The 22,500-nt window shown below is 35.7% G+C and overlaps 4 protein-coding genes across 4 annotated transcripts in view; 2 read left to right on the top strand and 2 right to left on the bottom strand.

The window, feature by feature from the left end:
- Nucleotides 1-538: 538 nt before the first annotated feature.
- Nucleotides 539-6,350, top strand: LOC113803766 (uncharacterized). The gene is made up of 5 exons (XM_027354590.2): nt 539-688; nt 1,464-2,391; nt 2,542-2,666; nt 2,843-3,052; nt 4,602-6,350. The coding sequence occupies exons 2-5, from the start codon at nt 1,500-1,502 to the stop codon at nt 5,898-5,900; spliced, it is 2,526 nt and encodes an 841-aa protein (XP_027210391.2). The 5' UTR covers nt 539-688; nt 1,464-1,499; the 3' UTR covers nt 5,901-6,350.
- A 1,208-nt stretch (nt 6,351-7,558) lies between these two features.
- LOC113803765 (uncharacterized) lies at nt 7,559-11,091 on the bottom strand. Its single transcript, XM_027354589.2, has 2 exons — nt 11,023-11,091; nt 7,559-8,923 (listed from the first exon to the last, which is right to left on the bottom strand). Coding segments are annotated over exons 1-2 (1,215 nt in total). The 5' UTR covers nt 11,024-11,091; the 3' UTR covers nt 7,559-7,709.
- A 647-nt stretch (nt 11,092-11,738) lies between these two features.
- On the top strand, nt 11,739-13,137 carry mRpS21 (mitochondrial ribosomal protein S21). The gene is made up of 3 exons (XM_027354587.2): nt 11,739-11,910; nt 12,730-12,796; nt 12,962-13,137. Exons 1-3 carry the CDS (start codon nt 11,819-11,821, stop codon nt 13,076-13,078), a joined length of 276 nt encoding a protein of 91 aa, XP_027210388.1. The 5' UTR covers nt 11,739-11,818; the 3' UTR covers nt 13,079-13,137.
- A 1,692-nt stretch (nt 13,138-14,829) lies between these two features.
- The window catches only part of Hmgcr (HMG coenzyme A reductase), a gene marked incomplete in the record, with an annotated part of 30,883 nt that continues 23,212 nt past the window's right edge, over nt 14,830-22,500 (bottom strand). Inside the window, 8 exon segments of the mRNA XM_070141996.1 lie at nt 14,830-17,638; nt 19,186-19,360; nt 20,237-20,441; nt 20,612-20,718; nt 20,928-21,105; nt 21,497-21,735; nt 21,996-22,190; nt 22,329-22,500. Of these exon segments, the coding sequence (XP_069998097.1) occupies nt 17,277-17,638; nt 19,186-19,360; nt 20,237-20,441; nt 20,612-20,718; nt 20,928-21,105; nt 21,497-21,735; nt 21,996-22,190; nt 22,329-22,500 (1,633 nt within the window).

Here is a 22,500-nt window from a genome sequence, read left to right as displayed (position 1 = left end):
TTTTGTTGATTTCTATAACTGATGTAGCGGTCTTAGGACCTCTCTTTGCTTTCATGTTTTTCTTCTTCTCACTTGTATTTTATCTAGAGGCCTTAGATGAATATAAAACTCGCTTCCATTATTGCGAAAGCAAATACAACGAAAACGTGCTTTTCTGTAGCATCTTCTGCTCGTTTCCCAGTCTAATATAGCCAGTTTTGGACATCACTCTTTCTTCATCAATTCAAGTTCTCGCCACATCGGAATATTATGTATAAAAATAAGAATGAAAAAAAATTCGACCGTAAATTAGGAAAAGAATAGAAATAGGTATTGTTCAGTGGCACTTTTTTATGCTTGCTTCCGTGTAGCGCGTAGCACTTTTCAGGAAGTCCCTCTTTGTTTACACATGCAGTTTTCTCTAATCTATAAACCATATAGATAAATGAAGACAATAACATATCCCTCTATCAAAGCAAGCGCAAAAAAAAAAAAAAAAAAAATCTTGTAGCACTTTCTTGCTCGTTTCCGCATCGAATCTAGCGCTTTTTAGGACGTCACTCTTTGTTTACACTTTCAGGTACGAAGTCGAGACCGAAGGGAAAGGGAACGTGGATGAGGAAACGGCCGATTATTTTATGTTTCTTTTCGCACGTGAAAGGTTTATTTAAAGTCAGTGCCAGGGACGAGATCGAGGAATGATTATAGGGTATGTTAGAAGAGATATTAAGGTGAATGTGATGAAATAGTGGTGTTTTACGTAGATGTGTTGACTGTCCGGAAAGAAGTGTTTACAGAAATCGTCATTTTTGAGTAATTGAATGGTAAAGGTAGACGTCACTAATGAAAGATGAACTAGTATGAACATATTGTATTCGGTGTCTACGATCCAGTTTTAATATAATAAGACCGTGGAAACCAAGTCTAAGAACAATTCGACCCCGATAAGCAGGGGGCTGTGATATGTACCAGGAAAACCACGCAGACCAACAAGAAATGTAATAATGGTGGTGAAATAGGATAAATTATGCAAAGAAACACTCATGCTATTTTTAGGGGGGTCCATTTACTGTTGTACTCTGTAAAGTTTTGTATTGAAGTTCTTGAGAGGGTCAGTGCCAGTGCCAGTATTATGTTGTCTAACAAATGCCACTGACCCTATGACACTCCACCATGTAAATTTGGAAATGAGACTGGTTTCTTAATTGACCGTAAATCTTGCCATAATTTACTTTTGTGTATTGCCACCAAAGATATTACTGTACGTGGTTTCTTTCGATCAAGATTAGTATATCTGGACAGTACATCAAATGTGATCTATTGATACCAAATTTTTTACTAAAGATCACCATTTTTTAGTAGCTAGCCTTTCTAGGACTATCTTATTTCTATCTAGTGAGATAAATGTAATTATAATGGTATCATTTATATTTACTGTAACATGCCAATGGTCCGACTAACATATTTTTATCATTTTTTGACAGGATTGTATGTGAAGTGCTATTCCATATGAGCAAGTCATGGAGGATCTGTGTTTAGTATGTAATAAAAACACAAGCGAATCCTTGATAAATATTCATACCGAACTGCCATCAAAGAGTGGCAGAATATACATTCATGATCACATATCACAAGTGGTTGATCAGCAAGAATTCCAGGAAGCATGTAAGGTGTCTGAAGTTCTCTGCTCAGCATGCTTGAAGATCCTCCTAGGGATTGACAGTCTCCAGTTCGAACTCAGGACGCTGAAAAATGAATTTCACAAATGTTTCCGAAATGGGGTTGAAATGCGGAGGCAGAGAACGGGGGTCTGGTGTGGTGGCGAGGGATTGCAAAAGAGTCCTTCCACTAGGAGTGAATTCTCGACTGTTTTACCATTGGGAGATAGTTTTTGCAGTGGTGGAAATAGTAGGTCAGAGAAGAATGAATTGTTGACAGTCCGCGATAAAAAAGAATTATTTTTAAACCAAGACACTATCTGTGATGAAAAGGTATGTGAAAAAGTACAAGAAACACATGTAGATGATAAGGAAAGTAAGCCTTTTGAAGAAGACCTAATAAACAAACTGTCAAGTGAAAATAAGACCAGAAGGAATACAATACAAATTCAATTTCTTGGAGGTCAGAATATCATAGACATCAAAGCTCCTCAAGGAGAAGGTGACTCTGAAGGTGACCATCATTTGCCAGAGTCCACAGATGACCTGGTCAATGGTCAGATAGAAAGCCCTGCATCGCCTGAAGATGACGCAAGTAGGTTAATGGATGTGGAGGATCCTATCAAGATAGAGAACAACTTTGATGAAAATGATTCACTTGCCAGTTCAGAAGTTTTTCAAGCAATTGACAGTGAAGATAAGAAGACTTCAGTAAGAGTTCGTAGAAGTGTCAGAAACAAAAGAAATTTGGATGGTGAATACCTCTTACTCTTTATGATGTCCTCAGTAGTTTTGGATAGTTATTACAATGTATTCTCTTGAGGAATGTGTTAATAAGAGATCTAATAATATAAGTTTACTTGTAAATTTTGTTCATTAATATGTATCTTGTATCTTCTCACAGCTTGTTTGCAAGCACAGAGAAATCCCAAGAAAAAGTTGAAAGGTGAAAAAGATGTTAAAAAAGACAAAATCCTTAAACAAGCCGACAAAGATGAAGAATGGACTGAGGAAAGCAAGCCAAAATTGGTAAGATGATTATTGCTGAATGAATTGGGCCTATACACTTGAATCATTGAATCATGTAGTGTGTGTATGTGTTTATGTATTTTTAGTAAGGTTCGTTATGATAAACTCATATGTACACAGATTTCTATATAATTATTTTTGTAAAAACAAAGTAGTAAAGTCTCATTTATTTTCAGGGAAATATTTCCTCGTGTGAAATCTGCAAGGAGGTCTTTGATGATGCAAAGCAGTTGCTAAAACACCGTGGCGATGTTCACCCCTCCATCTACTGCTATGTGTGCCAGCAATGTGATGACGTTAGATACAGAGAGAAAGCCAAGCTAACGCAACATGTCCGGCTCATTCACAAAGTTCCCGTCCATAAGTGCCCTGGTTGTAATCATGAGGTGGGTTTTGCTTGGACTTTCTCTCTTCTAGTGATGATTTATAAGAGAAATATGAGTATTGATTTCAAGGTGTTGATAGCATGGGAACCTATGCCATTACATGACAGGTCTTTGAGATGGACGATTGTATCAACAGCATGTGCATAACCCTAAAAGTCTGAGGACATTCTTTAAAGTGTATTTACAGTTTTGATGTACAGTCTGAGCTGGCTTAGCTAAGTGTAGTTTTGCAAAAACTGGCAGACTGTTTTCATGTTTTGTTGACTATCAGTAGGAGGTTAGAAATGCGAGTGGAGTAATTCAGGTACTTCTTGGCAAGTTTCTTCTAGCTACAGCCCCCTAATCCTACCCCCATTATCCCATTTCCTTTTTTTTTCTTAGCCAATCATGCAGGTGAAAGAAGACTAGAAGTTTGAAATAAGAATTCTGATAATGTTAAGCCCCTCCCTACCACCACCACTAATAAAATCATTACTATATCTCTTGTAACCCCCTTTCCTTAGCACAGGGTTTCCCAACCAGGTGTGCGAGATAGCATTCCTAGGGGTGAGAGAAGTGTCAATCTGGAAGACAAGCAATAAGTCTATTTATTACTCATGATCAAGGAACAGGAAGAAAAGAGCCATTGAATTGAAAATTCATTCATATAAATGTTTTAAAGTTAGGTCTTCGATTTTTACTAGTAAATATTTCAAGCAAGTGATTATTTTTTTTTTAGGGTTTATTCAAATAATCTGGGACATGTTTGCTTGTCCATATATTTGTTTTTTGTTAGCATATTATTAGAAGATGAAAACGAATATTTCCTTTTGATCAAATTTAGTATAAATTCACCTCCTTTATTCTTAGATAAGCTATGAATTTTAAGGGGGTGCGTAAAAAAGGTTGGGAAGCATTGCCTCAGTACCTCTCCATTGATTTTGAACATTCTCCCTCTCCCTCCGTCCCCCTCTCCCTCTCCCTCTCCCTCTCCCTCTCCCTCTCCCTCTCCCTCTCTCTCTCCCTCTCTCCCTCTCTCTCTCTCTCTCTCTCTCTCTCTCTCTCTCTCTCTCTCTCTCTCTCTCTCTCTCTCTCTCTCTCTCTCTCTCTCTCTCTCTCTCTCGCTCTCTCTCGCTCTCTCTCGCTCTCTCTCCCTCTCTCTCTCTCTCTCTCTCTCTCCCCCCCCCCCCCCTCCCAGCTACTGTGCTGAAAACATGGTAGGCTTCGTAGAAATGCTAAGTTCAGGTACATTTACCAAGTATTTGTAATTTGTCTTTTCATTCAGGTTTGATCAGAGACCCACTTCCACTTTTGTCAGATGTTAAAGTCTTCACTCAAAAGAGCCTTTTTTTTTTTTTTTTTTTTTTTTTGTTTTTTTTTTTTTCTTTTTTTTTTTTTTGTAACATTTGTTTTGCATCCTCATATAATGTGTAAGCGTGTAGTACATATGATGCATAGTGAGTTTTTGTGAACCATAACTTATTTATGTAAGCGTGTAGTACATATCATGATACTTACATAATGAGTTTTAGTGAACCACAACTTATTTATCCTTATTTTTCCTTCACAGGCTCCAAGCCAGAATGCCCTGGACAAACACATCATTAATGAACATCCAGAATCCCGTTACTTTGAGTGTGGAATTTGCCACAAGGCTTTCAGGACTTACCGCTACCTCAACTTCGCTCACATGAAAAGATGTCACTTTGGCCTTCCAATTAAATATACTTGTGATAAATGTAACAAAGGATTTGTAGATAAGTCATCATTTAGAAACCACAAGCTCACACATTCAGATACAAAAAATTTTACTTGCGAATATTGTGGCTCTTTGTTCCACAATCCATACATTTTGAAAGTTCATCTTAATACACATACTCAAGAGAAAAAGTATAATTGTAATGACTGTGATATAACATTTTTACGACATTGTAATCTTATTGCTCATAAAAAGCGTTTCCATAGCTCTGATGATGTCAGATTGGTTTGTGAAGTGTGTGGCAAATCCAAGGCAACACAACAGGACTTGCGGAGACACCAAATAGCCCAGCACTCTAAGGAAAAACCCTTTTCCTGCCAACAGTGTTCTCGAACTTATACCTCAAAGGAGAGCCTGAAAAGTCACCTGCGAACCCACGATGATGAGAAACCATACAAGTGTGAATGTGGCAAATCATTTCATAAGAGCAGTGTCCTCCGCCGTCATCAGAGGTCAGTGCATCTGGCGCAGAGGCCACCACATGTTTCCGCCCATGAAAATATACAGGAAGAATTGGACAGTGTTCACATTGGAGACGAGGACATTGAAGGGGAGGAACGTATGGTAGTCATCACCCTTAAGGAATGTAACCCTCCTGCTGTTTATACTGTGCGCAGTGCATCCTCAAACTTAGAGGAGATCATGGTGACGAATGAGAGCTCACTACAGTCACCAGAGAACACTTTCATCTCTGGAACACTCCCGCATACACAGACCATAGATACCATACCAGTGCTACACCACCAGTTGGGTAGCATTGGAACAGGCAGAATTGGCATTACAACACCTGTTCTCTTCACAACACTCAATGCAAACCCACCCAGCGGAACCCACGGGCAAGAGGCTCTGCAGGAGAACTTACCTCAAACATTTGCCACAGAGATGACCTCCGTTCCTAGCAGTCTCCAGGCTAATACAATCCCTTTCCAAGAAGAGAACGGTTCCACAGATTCCATAAAAGACGAGAGAATAGTGCAGTTCCAGGATGAAACTCCAGTCACATGTACACAACTAACAACTCAGATACTGCAGTTACCACCTCTTCAGACAAATCCTTCCAATAATGCCCAGCTGACTTATGTTACAACTTGGCCATTTCCAGATAGATAACATATTGAAGTAAACTCAGTAAGTTCAGAGTCACTTCACAAATTGAAGTGCAATTGAAACCAATATATGTTTCTTGTTTATACCTTGCTTTTACACCACTGTCGATTCCAATCAAAATACAAAATAGGTTATGTTATAAAAGTGCTTAGTTATGAAGAGTTTTAAAAGATGGAAATTATTATGCCATTTCTTTTTTATTATCTTAATACATCTACAATCTTTTCCTAACAGATTATTGATATTTTAAAATATATATATCCTTAAAAGGAGGATAGATTAAAATACTTTTTTCAAAATGTATTAAAAATGTTCACAGTAAAATACATAATTTTCTTATAAAATGCTATTACAGATTATATATATACACTGTTCATATTAATAAAATACACTAACTGTACATTTAACAATATACTTCACTTTCACTGCATTACAAATAAAAATTTTCATGCACCTTCGCTTTAATTTATCCCAACAACTTTTCTTATAAAAGGCACAATGATTACCAATGATAAAATGTGTAGAATTAGCTAGAGATGATGAACTCATTTTCTCTGTATTACTGACTTTTGTATAAAAAGAAGGTATAAGAATTAATATCTAAATACAAGAGATGTAAATACATCTCTTGTAGTCTGAAAATATTAATTCTCATTCATACTTTTTATACTACATTTGTCAATGTGAATACAATTCTTACAGACTTGTTATGTACTTGTAAAAAAGGGTGAAACAGGATATTACAATGATAAACATCTTGCCTAAAAAATGTATTATAACAAGTTTCTTTAATTTCTTATATATATATATATATATATATATATATATATATATATATATATATATATATATATATATATATATCAAGCTATATGGGTCATCTCATATAAACATAAAGCACAAATCAAATACTGAGCAGTAATATAGTTTATGTATGATTTTGTGTTGTGTGTGTGTGTGGGGGGGGGGGGTAGATGTAAGTGTTTGCGAGTATGATCAATCTTTCCTAGCATAATGACATTCAAGGAGTGATTCTCATACTTACTACTAAATAAGAATAATAACAATAACAATTATTATTACTGCTATTATTATCATAACATTAAAACTTACATGAATCTCTTGAAAGTTTTAAAATAAAGTGATCTGCACCAAATTTGCTTTTAACAAATTAACTAAAGTATTCATGACATTAAAACCCAAATATCTGAATAAAATCCTACCATATATATTGATTTTGAATTCATAATCCATGAATATATACACTAAAGATTACCAATTTAAAACATACAATTAAATATATTTCTTAATGTTAAAATTTCTCCAACAATTAACAATACTGTTTAGCTACATAAAAAATAAATGCATATCAATAAGTTTATTACTTGCCAATATCCTTGAACTCTAATGAAATTTTAGATATTGTAAAATACAGAATTTATATTCCCTGGCAAGAAAGATATACATGTACACTTAATATGCACTCACTGCATTTTTAAAAATTAAAATGTGCCAAATAATTTATAACATTAAATCATATAAACTTAAATGTTTGCCAAAATACTATAAACTTTAATAAAAATTTTGTTGTATTCAAGCTTTAAAATATATATACGTGTATATGTCATGATGTATGTCTGCATGTATATCTACAATTATATATAACTGAAATTCCTTAACCTAATAAAAATACATAAAAATGTGCAACTGACTAAATAGCATAAGAAAACATATTAAATAAGATAAAACTGAATACACAAAAAAAAATTCAGTTTCATCAAATTATCGAAGATTTGAACTGGCATTGGTATCTTATTTGATCTGAAATGTTCTTCTTTTGACCCACATGGGTTTAACTTCAACAAACCTCTCGTAAAAAGTGTCAGCCCATTCAACAAACTTTTCCCCATAGTGACCACAAATTTCCAATAATGCCTGGCAATCGTTCTCAGCTCGGTGAGCTTCGAAAGTACAGCCAAACAATCTCTTGTAAATATTACTCTGAGTATAAGGCTTCGTCCCATCCCATTTTCTCTTGCCATTCTCACCATAATTCAGACTGCGACGGACTTTCTTTGTGCTGCTCATGGCCTGAGGACTGAATCCAGGTGTTCCTGGGAGGTACACTCTGGACTGCTGTTCCGGTGTGATGGGTAACTCCATTGGCTCCTTAGGCTTCACTGGCGTCGCTGGTGTTTTGCTTCCTCTTCCTGGAATGTGATCCTTTACTGGGGTGATGGGCACTTCAGGCGACACTTCTAGTAAGGGATGATTAGCTTCCTGATTGGGTGCTGACTCGAGGGTTCCATTGACTGCTTGGGACTTCTCTTCCTCTTCAATTTCATATCGAGACCTCTTGCTGCTCGGCCCCACCTCCATTTGCTCATCGTGCATTTCCTCAAGCCCAAACGACTCTGCAAGCTCTGTTATCTCTAAAATATCCCGTCGTTCACTCTCCCTTTGCTGGGTTATGTCTATGTCCTTGATGGCTGTCAGTGTATCCACACATTGCAGATCGCAAAACTTTTCCAATGCAGAGACATTATACAGTTCTGCCTTCAGCAATGGGAAGTCATACCTGGAGCCATTGTGGGCGACAAGTGACACTGGTTGTGGAAGATCTAGGAAGAGGTTTATGGCCTCAGCACTAGCATCACTGAAGCCTGGCAAGTGATGGAGCATGTCATTATTAAGCCCTGTGATCTCTTCGAGCTTTGGTGTGATCAGCTTTCGAGGATAATATAGTCTGGTATATTTCTGTAACACACGGGGTAGCTTTGGTACCGCTGAGTAAGTTTTTGTGCCATTGGTTTTACTAACTTCATCTTCTGGGCTGTCTACTTTTTGGCTGTCTTTCATACTCAGTAAATCCTCCCTTGACACAGCTATCAAAGACAATTCCAGAATTCTTGTATCATCTCCAACCAGACCTGTCGCCTCTGTGTCCAGAAACACAAAGGTTTGTATTTTGTTCTTTGTGGGAGGTTCTGGAGTTTCATCCATGTTCACAGGTGCTGCTGCATCCACTGGAAAGAAAATGTGGCAATCAGGGACAAGTTATAAAATATGTACAAAACAGAAATATTCCTGAGTCTACTAATATCACAATGTTTATGTAATCTGAAGTAAATAATAATAACAATAAAAATAAAATATGACTTTAATGATGGTACTTCTAGTTACTACACTGCTCCTATACTAAACCAAAATTACTACTATACCTTAACACTAATCCATACTAAACTGCACCTGTACTATTTTTTTCTCTCTATATAACGTATTTTGAAAAAAAAGTATATATAGTTGTTTATTATATTGTCAAATTATCTACAAACAAAGTTAACCCACCCGCGCCGGGGTACATTTTGTAGCCAAAATTTAAAAAATCCGGGAAGATACAAAATCGGCGGGCGGAGCTTCCCCGGAGTCTGTCCGCCCGCCCGGCCGCCCGCCGCTTTTGCCGCGGAGCACGGCTCCGAGACAGCATCGCACTGGCGGGCAACCCGAAACTGTTTATTTTTTCCTTGTGTCTCATATATGTGACACCCGGGACGAATGGGTTAATTGCATAAATCAGACACTGAAACATATTACTTTATGCTTTTAGATCTGCTAAGAATATCATTTGTAGCCTATGTGCAAAGGATTTTTTTTTGCTAGATTATTAGAAATTAGCATCATGCATGCCAATCTTCCGGGGGATAAGGATATACAAGGCTTGTGTCATATATAACGTGTAATATATAGGAACTGTTAATTCTACATTGTTAAAGGGACAGTCACTATATAATATGAAGTACCCTTCACATGGGCCCTAGATTTTTTCCTGTTTATTTTCTGATTCATATCATACTACATCTTGAGTTTGGGCTCAATAGGAAATGAGGAAATTAAATAAAAAGTGAATTCATATCTTTTCTCATTTCTCGCACCATTTTGTCGGGCTAACTCAGCACAATAAACAACTGATGAATACAATCGATAAGAAATTCCTCAAAATGGCATTTCCAGACAAGAGAATTAGCACGATCCATGATGATATTGAAACTGAAGGGGAATAGCAAACGCTGCTCTCATGGATGTAAACAATCTTGCGAACACTTAATTTTTTTTTAATGATTTCAATGAATAATGAATTGCATAGTATAAAACTAAATCTACTCTCATATTCTTAAGGTTACAATTAATTTTATTGAACATAGCTCCAAACATTCTCAAATGCAGCTCTTGATTTGACTATGCCCAGACTGTAAAGTTTTTCAATTGCATGAAGACTCCTGGTAGAAACCACAATGCACAAACTAGATTTATTGAGGAAAGTGAGACAACAGTTTCGGAATCGTCCTCGATTCCATCTTCCATCTTTAAAAAATTGCGTGGAAAAATTATTTTTCACAGACGGCCCTGTGAACAATATCAAGGCAATTTTGAGCTCAGAATGCATAGACTTACCACACAATTCCATAATTGGTAGAATTATTGTCACCCCATAATAACGAGTAATTGGGAATGCATCACCATGAAGTGAGAAAGAGGTCTGGGAACCAAACGGGCATATAGATCTTGGCAAAATAGAACAGAACGGGCACATAGAACTTGGCGAAAAGCATGAGTCTCCATAAAAAATGTGCTGGTAACCCAGTGCACTACTAGCATAATCTGCATGGAAATAAGCCACAGAAAAAACTGTGCAGATGGAAAACAAGGCAGAAATTGTTTTGTGAGGAACAGTGCCAGTGTGACAGCACCTTGAAATTTTACTTTTGGACTCAGGGTAGACATGGCAACATACAATTATAACCATTATTGAGTATTAATACCTCACACTCCTTCATCTAATCTAGAATGTGTATGTCACAACAGTTACCATAACTATACTTGATATCACTTGCACTACAATCCATGGAAATTAAATATATAACTTTCCCTTATACTCTTGCGCAACTGTCAACGTTACCAAGTTCCGAAGAAAGTTTCCTGCATCTAAAAAGCGAAATAATACATGTATTTCAGGCAAAACAAATAATGGAAGTCATGCAAATTTACATTTGTGACCACAATAACAAGGACCACTACTCATCATTGTCTGTTAATAGAAGAAAAGGGAGATTTTCCACAAGCTTACTCTCGCATGATATCCAAGCGTGTTATTGTTTATTGTTTACAGACGCTACTACTTCGAGAGGCTCATGGGCTAGTTATAGTTTTTACTACTGTATTTCTGACTGTCAAGATTATCATTTTTGACCGAATATTTGTCAGATAAATGGATTTATTATCTGATGTGAAGACCAATCACTTCTGACGATATTTCGAGAAAGAAATATGTTGAGAAACTGAATTTTATTGATATGAAATGAGTCTTTAGCTAACTCCATCGGAGTATTTTTGTCTACATGAGGGATTTCTTAGCTGGTGGATATTTCTCCTAGTTTTTATATTATTATGGTATGATTTTTAATAAAGAAACATGACTGCGAAATTTATATGAAGACTTGCAGATGATATTTGTTTAGATACAGTCTCCCTTAAGTCTCCCAAGTAAAGTGAGAACACTTATATATATATATATATATATATATATATATATATATATATATATATATATATATATATATATATATATATGTATGTATGTATGTATGTATGTATGTATATACAGATTGTTATCATTATTGCTATTATCATTACTACCTTTTTATTATCATTATCAATATTTTATTTCCATTATCATTACTGTTATTAATACCCTTCTCCTTATCATCATCATCAACATTATCAACACTAATAATAATAATAAAGACAATAGTGAGCGATTCCCATTTGCTTTACACACTGTATCCCTCGTATTTACCAAACAAGTCCGTTCACGGTGTCGTCGGCTGCGAGTTTCATTCATTCACGCTCATTCACGTTTCAGGATGGGGATTGGACACAAGCATGTCCAGTTTGTTGGAAAAACGGTCTTGGTGCGCAATAATAACATTGAGGAAGGAATGAGAGTTGTTAATCGGTGAGAAGCTTGATAGAATGTACAAGGAAATAATTGGACAGATTAAGTTGTATATCTTTTATGTAATGCAGTATTGTTTATTTTTTGGGTTTAGGAGGCATGCTTATGCGTATATATACGTCATTGCCGGGTATTAAGTACAAACCCAATCCTTAACCCAGAATCTAACCTATAACCCAACCTAACACCTAACCTAACACCTAACCAAACCTAACCAAATCTAACCTATAGCCTGACCATTAGGTTAATAAAGCGGTAATTTTCAAATAAGGTAACATAACTGTAAAATTTATAAGAAGACTTACAGATAACATATATTTAGACACAGTCTCCCTTATCCTAAACTAACCTATAGCCTAAACTAACCTAGTTTAACCTAACCTAACTTAACCTTTAGCTTAACCTATAGGCTAACCTAGATTAACCTAAGCTATAGCCTAGTCTAACCAAACTCAACCTATAGCCTACCTTAACTTCTAACCATTTACCTAACATAACATATAACCTAATCTAACCTAACTTAACCAAACCTAACTTTCAAAGAGGCAGGAACAAAGCCAGGGAATGCTTATATAATTCATAAAGTGCTATATATCATCCACTTTTTTCTTATTATGTGTTTTTTATTTTTTTTTGTGTGTGTGTAGGCATGCAGGATTGTGTGTTCGTGTTTGTTTTTAGCTTAATTTCCTGCAGTTATTAATTACTGAATTTAGAGGTAATGATAAAGACCGTTGTTTTTTTTATTTATTTGTGTGTATGTTGGTGTTCTTTATCTTCCACATTTTCCCAGAGTAATAAAACTCAATGTTCCTACAGGATAATGGGACGAGAAGGTCTATTTGAGCAGTACAGATTAACCAGATATTATGAGAAACCATTCCAGGTATGTATTAGATAATCTACTCAGTTTATTTATTTATTTTTTATATATGCATATGGAGGTATGGCTTTAGGATAGACGAATGTAAATCTAAATACAAATTATACCTGTATATAGACATATTGCTAATCTTTCGAATGCATTAAAGTTTGGATTTCTTTTCCACAGACTCGTCGTCGCATCAACTTTGAGAAGGCAAAAGCGATATACAACGAAGACATGAACAGGAAGATCCAATTTGTGATGAGGAAAAACCGCCTGAATCCGTGGATTGGATGTGCATGAGTCTCCTATTAATCATGTCATTTACCTTTATAATTTTGTAAATATATTATATTAATGAGTATGAGTGTTTCAAATCCTGTTTGATTCCTGACCAGTGATTAGACTAAATAAACATACAGCTCAGTTAGTGAAATGTAGATCATTTAAGGTAGAAATAAATATGTATATAGAGTCGGATAGCTAGGCAGATCGCTAGATGTATGGACAGGTAGAAATAGAAAGTCATTATACAGAATTTGAAGAGGCCTTCATTAATGGAACAATAAGGAAGGGTATAAGCTGTGTATAGTAATATTGCATGATAGGTTTTGAAACCAATTGAATTTATAATGTTAACTCTTTTTTTGTGTGTTTACGTATTGGTGACTTCAGAGGTGCTTAGTCACTAAGGAATTAATTAGGTCTACATGACCTTACTTGATTTCACTTTTTTATTTTATTATTTATTATTATTATTTTTTTTTTTTTAATGCCATTCATACTGATGCTGTTATTATTGTTATTAGTGACATTATAATTATTATAATGTTAACAATAATGATGGCAATATGAAAAAGAATGAACAGGTGATATAGGTAGAATTATTGATTGACTTCTGGATGACTAAGTACTTGTAGAGGCATCCATATATAAGTCCAATTAATAAATGAGACACAGTCAGCAAGACATATTGTACCTTCCATCCCTGGTGGCATTGAGTTAATGACTGTGAGGTATATAAATAAAATTCCATGAAAATGATATCTTATATACTCTTGAAAAGATGAACATGATGAACATTGTCCTTGGTTATTGTAAAATTATTATTTTTTTTTGTAAGTAAATGAAGGCTTACGTAATTCAAATTGTGAGAAGGTGACAAAAATGTAAAAAAATGGATTTATTCTATTTGAAACTTCTTATGAGGTTCATTTCAAGTAAGGCATTTGATTTCTAATGATATTGTGCAATCATGTAGGTGTTAATCTCAAATTGTCAAATATATTGTATCTGACGTATTCAGGCCACGGCTTATTACCTTCAGTGATGGCAGCTGCATTTCACACTTGGGTATGAAGTTTTGATTGCTTTTTATTCCCTGTTAAAAGTTTAACATTAAAGAAGATGTCACAAAATTATTCCACTTTTTTGACAGCATCTATAAGGACTTCAGTAAAGACTTAATTTCTACGCTAAGCATTTATATAGTTAGTGTGAAAAAGCAATAAAAAATTACATATAAAGGATCTAACAAATATATGAAAATAAAGCTGATTAATTTATTATAATAAAATGAAGTTTAGAAAATAATATTAACTTGCAGATGCATGATATCTATACATTTATTTACCTTCCGAAATTGAGTAATCACAGCTTTCTCGACTGCTTTTGCACTAAGGTTGGCACTGTTTTCAGTTATGCTAGTCTCATGCTTCTGGTAGGTTTTATACTTGTCTTGTGGGCATGACTCTTTTTTTTCTTTATTCTATTTTGAGTTGTTATTTGTGGAATGGGTATTGATGCACTTAGCTGTAACAGTGAATTTATGCATAATGGTGGTGGTGGGCAGTTGAGAAAGAGGGGGTATCAGGAAGACCTTTGAGAGATTAAGGTGCTAAAAGGGTGAAAGAGTGTTCATTCAGCAAATAATTTGATAAATGTGTATTTTAAATGATTCTGAAAATAACACCCTTTCCTCGACTTCCAGGGTTTACCTCCTAAGAAGTTATCAGAACCATTACAAAACCAGGTAAGAAATAAAATAATATCGGTTAAAGATGATCTTTTTTATTTCAGAGCAGGAAGGGACCCATATCACCATATACCTCTTAGAGGCAAGAGATAACATTCTTGAGAATGAAACTGACATATATTAACATGAAACTAATTTGATAAATCTTCAAATGATTGCACAAATATTGCTGCAGAGGAAGTCAGGTAAGTTTGCTTTGTTACCTGAGTCATAATTCCAAGTGGAAAAAAAAAAAAAAAAAAAAAAAAAATGATACTCTTATAATTACAATAGAAAACTGTAAGGGCTTAAGAGAGATGTAAAGAACAACTGACAAAAGTATAATGTGTGTACTTGTATAAACAAAGAACAGAAAATTGATGGAGTTCCCCAGCACTGTGCAGAGCTGTACAGGTGTGTGACATATGGTAAATCATAGTATTGGATATCCCACTGCCTAGGAAAGGTCATTCAAAAATGATCCTTATTACTTTCAGTAAGTTGCTACAATATTGTCCGATATTTATAGTCGGGTGACTGCGTATTGTCTCTTGGTCTTAATGATTAACATATAATACTCTAATCTTACTTTCTGTTTTATTATTTTTTTGATAGACTGCTCTAGTTAATAAATGCACATATTACCACACTGGGACTACTGCCGACTCTTTGTTGGTTCATTTCCTAAATCTACAATGCATGAGCTACTTTAATGAAGTTCTAATGGAAGACTAACAACATTTCACTTGGCTGAAACTGCAACCAAGAACTCAAGGATTTGTATTACAAGGCAAAACACTTTAAGACATGGCTGCTGCGTTCAATAATGGCGCACAAAAGCAAGTAATGCAAATAATACACTATCATACAACTTATGTCAAGGTGTCTTTGTTTAGAATGCTTGTTAAAAAAAAAAAAAAAAAAATACCTTTTCCGTTCTAGTGTAGTGTAATTTGCAATAATATTTCACACACTTAAATAGACAATCCTTTCGGTCATTTATATATGCTGTGTCCACTGTGATTTATTTAATGTTTCTTTTCTTTTCTTTTCTTAAAAAAAAAAAAAGGACAAAATTTACGGATGGCAGTTTATAAAATCACAATGAAAATGCACCTTAAAAATAGCCACTAATTCTGTATGTACGTTCTTAACATGAACTTAGATTCTTCAAAATTTTTCTCACTTTCCTTCTAATTCAACACATGCATCAAGCCTTATGAGACATAAGTAAATATTTCCTTGAGAGAGCTGTATTAAATTTAAGAGACCGACAATCAAAAACTGTTTTTCAAATGGAATTTCAATACATTACAAACGATAGGCTGCGCAGAAGTTAATCGTTCCCCAACCCCTTAGTACACTACCCTTCCTTAATCTTAAAAACAGAAGTGCTCCCAAATTATTGTCATGGTCATCTCGCGCTTCCCCCTAATAGTAGAAGGGAGAAGTCAAATCCTCTATGATCAGTTACGATATGTCTCCTTTACAATTTGGGTCAAAGGAAAATTCAAAGACTTCATTCTATAAAACAAAAAGAAAAAAAAAAAAAAGAAAGAAAGAAAAAAAAAAAGAGGAGGTTCTGAACTGTATATTCATTCCTTGTTTCTCCATTTACCTGAATAAGGACACCATGCACAAAATAGGAATGGAAGCTTATAAGATTCTGACATAATATACATAGGAAATAGTACTTTTCTTTCACACATTTACATATGGTTTAATAAATTACAAAAGATAAATAAGGGATCTGATAAATTAACTTTTTACAAAATATTTGATCTCTTACGAAAATATCATACAAATCATCATTTCTTTTCTTTCTACTTATACATATACTCAAACACTTAAATAAATTAATTTGTATTTAGCCTGGGAGGCAAAGCGACTGATTACCTCAATATGAAAGAAGGAAAATTGATGGTAACACAAAAACAAAAAAAACATTAAAAAAGAGAGCACAAAAGGGAAAGAGAGAGTTCTACAGAAATACTGCTTGAAGAGGAAAAAAGAAAAGAAAAGAAAAGAAAAGAAAAAAAAAAAAACAACTACACAAACTATAAACCAATCATAGGTATGTCTCTCAAATTTGGTTTGCAGGCAGTCCATTAAAAACAAGCTACCCAATTATGTTAATAATGATGTATGCATGAAAATAGCAACAAATGAGGTAACAAAACAACTATAAATGATGATGCTATTAGATCCTAATCTACCTTTTACATTGCAGGGTACATAATAATCAATGTATGTATTTTTCCTACTAATCCTCCTGGTTTTCCTCTATAACTACCATTTTCCTTAAATGAATCCAAATTTTCTGGATTCAGCGTCTGTAAAAATATTTCAGCACCCATGAATGAAAGACAGAAAGAGAAAACAATATGACACTTAAGAAAGAGGAAAAAAGAGTAAAAAGAAAGAAAGAAAAAGTAGGATTTACAAAATGATAAAGTAGAAAAAATATATAACACAGCTCCTCTGCTTCTACCTCTCCCTTGAGTGTGGAACAGATAGGTCAGCGGGATCTTTGCAAGCCTGAAAGCTGCCTGTGATCCCATTCTCCTTTTCCCCATCTTGGCTGCGGCTACTCTCAGCGGAAGGAGCTGCCTCAGTCCCTGCTTTTGTTTCCTCGACTACTTTTGTGCCACTGGCAGGGGCTGGTGTGGGAGCTGGAGAGGTGCTGGCGGTTGGGGCTTCCGCCTTGGCCCTGTTATGTGCCAGGTGACTCTTCACCAGATGCCCTGCTGCCAACGCTGACATGAGTGATAGTTCCCCAGCCAGGACTGTTGCTCCTAAGATCTTGGCAAACTGGCAGGAGTTCTCTCCTGGAGTGTCTTTGTGGGCACCTAAAGAGAAATATTTCATAAAAAAATTATAAAAGTTGATGATTTTTATCCACACTCTCACACTTAGATATAACCCCCCTCCATAAACAAACACTTATATTCCAAGTAATAGCTTCTCATATAATCATAATCACCAATATCAAAAAAGGTTCAAAGTTACTGTTAAGTGTATTTTGTTTCCAAATCTACTTATAGATAGTATCTTATTCTTCCTTAATACTAAGTATATCAAATTCTATATAGGATACAGCTTATCTATATGCATGTTGTTCCATCTATGCAAATGTATATCTATTTGTAATAATACTTGTATGTGAGTGCATGCTTATCTGTAGGAGTCCAATTGCCTGTGTGTGTGCTACTGTCTATGTGTGTATTTGAGAAATTTGTGCTTGAGTTTGTGTGTGGTTTATTTATGGATTTTTGTGTTTTAGTTTGAGTGTTTCTATTTGTGTTTTTGTTTGTGTGTTTCTATTTGAGTTTTTGTTTGTATGTATTTATGTTTGTTTGTGCTTAGGGAATTCTTGTTTGTCTTTTGTAGAAAAGGTAAGAATGAGACTGAATATCTTTACAATACAAGAGATGTATTTAACCAGTCTCAAATATATCTTCATCAGAAATACATATACATATGCATTTCTGACAAAGATATATCTGAAACTGGTCAACTACACACCTTGTACTGTGAAGATATTATCATGCATAGCTTTTCTACATTTGTCAACTTGAATACGGTTCAGTGTTTGTCTTTCTCTCTCTAAATAGTATATATCTCTAAAAGCTTCTACAAAACACCATGTTGTGCACACATGCAAACCAATTACTCATACTCAAACTATTCATCACTCTATCTGCTACAAAATAGCATTTCCATATTTTCCTTGTAGATTTGAAGCTATGCCCCTTTTACTAGGCAAAATAAATAAGAAGAATGGCTATTTTTTGTTCAAAACTTTTAGTGGAACTACAATATCCTACATAATTGCATGAAGAAAACCATAACTGAGTAAACTGCCTTTTATAGATCATTCGTTACTTATTTTGATCACAGAATTTACTATATTCTAATCATTCATTTTCAGTGCGCAAAATTATAAGAATATTCACATCACCTATATATGAATGAAATAAATTCATATACAAACATCCCTTAACTTGTATTTCATATATACTCTACCACTATTAACATCATTGTCCACTTTTTTCAATATGTGATTTTCCTTTCTTCTCTATTTCACAGAAATCCTAAACTTTCATCTATGTCTACACAACTAAGTGACTCTCTTACATTTTGTCAGCCATGTAAAATAACTATTAAATTTTCTAATGTTATCCCAAGCAACAAATGACATCTTTGCAAAGTTGATTCCTGCACATCTGAGACAAATGAATCATCAAGCATCTATTATAAACACAAGCATTTGAAAAAACAAAAAACTAAACTAAAATCATAATAAAACAATAAAAATAAACCAACCAAAGGAAAGGACATCAGTTTGCAGGCAATATGAATTGATCCTAAAACTGATCCTTACCCATGGACTGACCTTTGACCCCCAGCATGTTCAGGCAGGCAGACTGTGGGTGAAGTCCCGTTCCGCCTCCGACTGTTCCCACCTCCAGTGAGGGCATCGTGACCGTAATGTGGAGGTCCTCATTGTACTCGCCCCAAGACTCCATCAATGTCATGCAATTGCTGCTACCCACGACCTGGGCTGGGTCCTGTGAAATAGGGAGGATGGTCATACAGAGCGGTGTGGTCTTGCTAAAAGACTTGTAATTATTTACTGCACTACAGAGAGATATATAGCAACAATAACTTTGCTGTGGAATTGATGTCTCGCCATCAAATTCCATGATTTTTCCCACTGCAATTTCTATTATAGAAAAGAGAAAGTAGAAGAGCTCTGTTTTGCTAACAACTTTTTAAACAGAAATTTGTGACTTTGCAGCATATTGAGCAACCTTGGAAAAGTTGACAACTGATATTCAAAAGCACTAAAAACACAAACAAAACAAAATAATGTTTACATAATAAAAATAAATTGTGTTCATTATTCACAATCATAATTCATACCATGTCACTCAGTGTCAAAACCCTGAAGGTTAAGTTCATGATGTAAAAAAAAAAAAAAAAAAAAAAAAAAAAAAAAAAAAAAAAAATACCAAGAGGAAGACATAGAGGAGGAGGAGGAGCAGGTGGAGAAGAAGGAGGAGGAGAAGGAGAAGAAGGAGAAGGAGAAGGAACAGAAGGAGGAGGGGGGGAGGAGGAGGAGGAGGAGGAGGAGGAGGAGGAGGAGGAGGAGGAGGAGGAGGAGGAGGAGGAGGAGGAGGAGGAGGAGGAAGAGGCAGAGGAAGAAGAGGAGGAGCAGAATGAAGAGGAAGAGAAAGAGGTAGAGGAAAAAGAGGAGGAGCAGAACAAAGAGGAAGCGGAAGAGGTAGAGGAAGATGAAGAGGTAGAGGAGGAGGAAGAGGAAAAGCAAAAGGTAGTAGAAGTTGTAGAGGAAAAGGTGTAGGAAGAGGAAGATGAAAAGGAAGTGGTAGAGGAGGAGGAGGAGGATAAGGAGGAAGATTGAGAGAAGAAGAAGGCAAACCAACCTGTCCACAAGCGATGTACACAGCAGCCACAATATTTGCAGCATGAGCATTGTTGCCTCCAATGGACCCAGCTAGAGAGGACCCAATCAAGTTCTTTGTCACATTAGCCTCCACGAGAGCAGCGACTGTGGTTTTCAAGACAGATGTTACCACTTTGCCAGGAACAACAGCTTCACATACTACAGACTTTCCACGACCCTCAATCCTGTGGAAATAAGAATTTTTTATATGTAGGCATGATTTCATTTTTCTTTTGTTAATACATGTGTAATGGTGCATTGTTGATATTTGCATAAGTGTATGTCCATGCACACACGTGTGACTTTATGAGCTTTCACATCTAATTCTAGCTTCTGAAGACTGTCCAAGGCATACCAGTTTATTGCAGATGGTTTCTTGTCCACACAATAGTTGCCACTGACACTCAAGACTTCAAGCTCCGGAAAATGGATCTTCAAGGCTTTTAGTCCTGCTTCTGTACCCTGAGATGGAAGAGTAACAGTTACTTGACATGAATGATGTATATCATCTTAAAGAGTTACAAATATATTACCATAACCTTTCCTTCTGTGAATGATACAAAGCTCATTATAAAATGGAAGTTACTACATGCATCCTCTTACTTTCTTACAATGGGGAACTGCTCCCTATTACAGTAAAACCATTCCATCTTTGGACTCCACTCACACACCTTTGAGACCATGTTCATCCCCATAGCATCACCAGTCTGGGCCACAAAGCGCATGTAGAGCAACCTTCCTGCCAAACCAACATGCAAATCTTGAAGACGTGCAAACCGGCTTGTGGAATCGAATCCCTTTTTGATGATGGCAAAGTTCTCCTTCTTCCGAATCCACTTGTACACTTGCCTGTTTAAAGAAACGAGTTATCTATCAATTTTTCTAATTATTTTTCAGCTACATTAAAAATCAATCTTCTACAAAAATAAACATATGGATTTCTACATCCTTATTTGTTTTCCTTACTCTGATTTAGCTTCATACATTCTCTAACATTTCCAACTATTAACTGCTTTCCAGTCTCCTTTCCTTTTTAAGGTTAAAATTACTTCCTTTGTGTATGAAATCTGTGACTTTCCTTTACCATAGTAAAACTCATATCTAGACAAATAACTGTTACCACTTCAGATTTTTCCATTATTCCTTACTCAACTCCTTTATATGTGTAAAATTACTTCCTTAGTATAAAAATGAAAACTGACATAATTGTTACATCTGTAAATCTGAGGAAAGCACTTACGTAGCCTGGGCAGCTGTGGGCATCCTTACACTTGGAGCTCGGGTCATGCCATCACGGATCACTTCACTCTTAACACCACCAACAAGTGCTCGACATCCACGGTTTGTCGAGGCTACTAAGCAGCCTTCAGTCGTTGCCATGGGGATCATGTATTTCTTCCCATTGACTAATAGTGGCCCTGCGACACCAACAGGTACTGGCACGTACCCTATGACATTTTCACAGCACACTCCCATTACCTACATAAAATACAAGAATATAAATGATTCTTTCTTCAGAAAAATATATGGAAATATATATACCTTTTTCCCCCCCCCTAAATCAGCATGTCCTCAAAACTCATATCCTTTCACCCTCATGTTTATGTGCATCACTGGAAATACTACAATATATAATTATTTTTTTTTATAAATGCAAATAACACAAACTTAGGTGAGTCTCAAAATCACTACAAAATGCCAGCAGAACCAACATAAAAAGGCACAACCATTCCCTTCACCTTTGTATAGTCGTAGTGATCAAAGGGTAAAGTCTCCAAGGCATTCTGGGATGCAGTGTGAGGCGCAATGACACTCCTGCGGATGGCCACTGCCCTTAGTGGGTCGCCAAGCACCGTCTCCAACTTGTATCCGGGCACGTGCTTCTTCTCCACCATTTGCACAATCTCTTGATCTGTTAGGGACTTCACGCCCGCCTGTGAATCAGAGTGATTTAAGGTTTGTGAGAAAAAGAAAAGAAAGCAATGAAGAACAAGAAGGAAAAAACAAAATTCACTGATGTTGCCTTTGTTTAAGGGTAAAATTACATCAAATCTTATCATCCCACTTCCTACCTCAGAGCTCATGATCAGAAGACATTCATCGATGCTTCTTGGGGGTTTCTCATCCTCCTTTTCAAGACAATATCCCCTAAGACTCATTGCTTCCTTGTCTGTCTGAGAACTACAATCTATTTTCTTTGGTGGGATCTCTTCCCACTGTGAGTTGCAACTAGTTGTCCTGCTC

The sequence above is a fragment of the Penaeus vannamei genome, chromosome 28 (assembly GCF_042767895.1).
Source record: "Penaeus vannamei isolate JL-2024 chromosome 28, ASM4276789v1, whole genome shotgun sequence".
Taxonomy (NCBI): Eukaryota; Metazoa; Arthropoda; class Malacostraca; order Decapoda; family Penaeidae; genus Penaeus; species Penaeus vannamei.
Note: the sequence above shows the minus strand (reverse complement) of the source record. Positions and strands in the feature narration are given on the sequence as shown.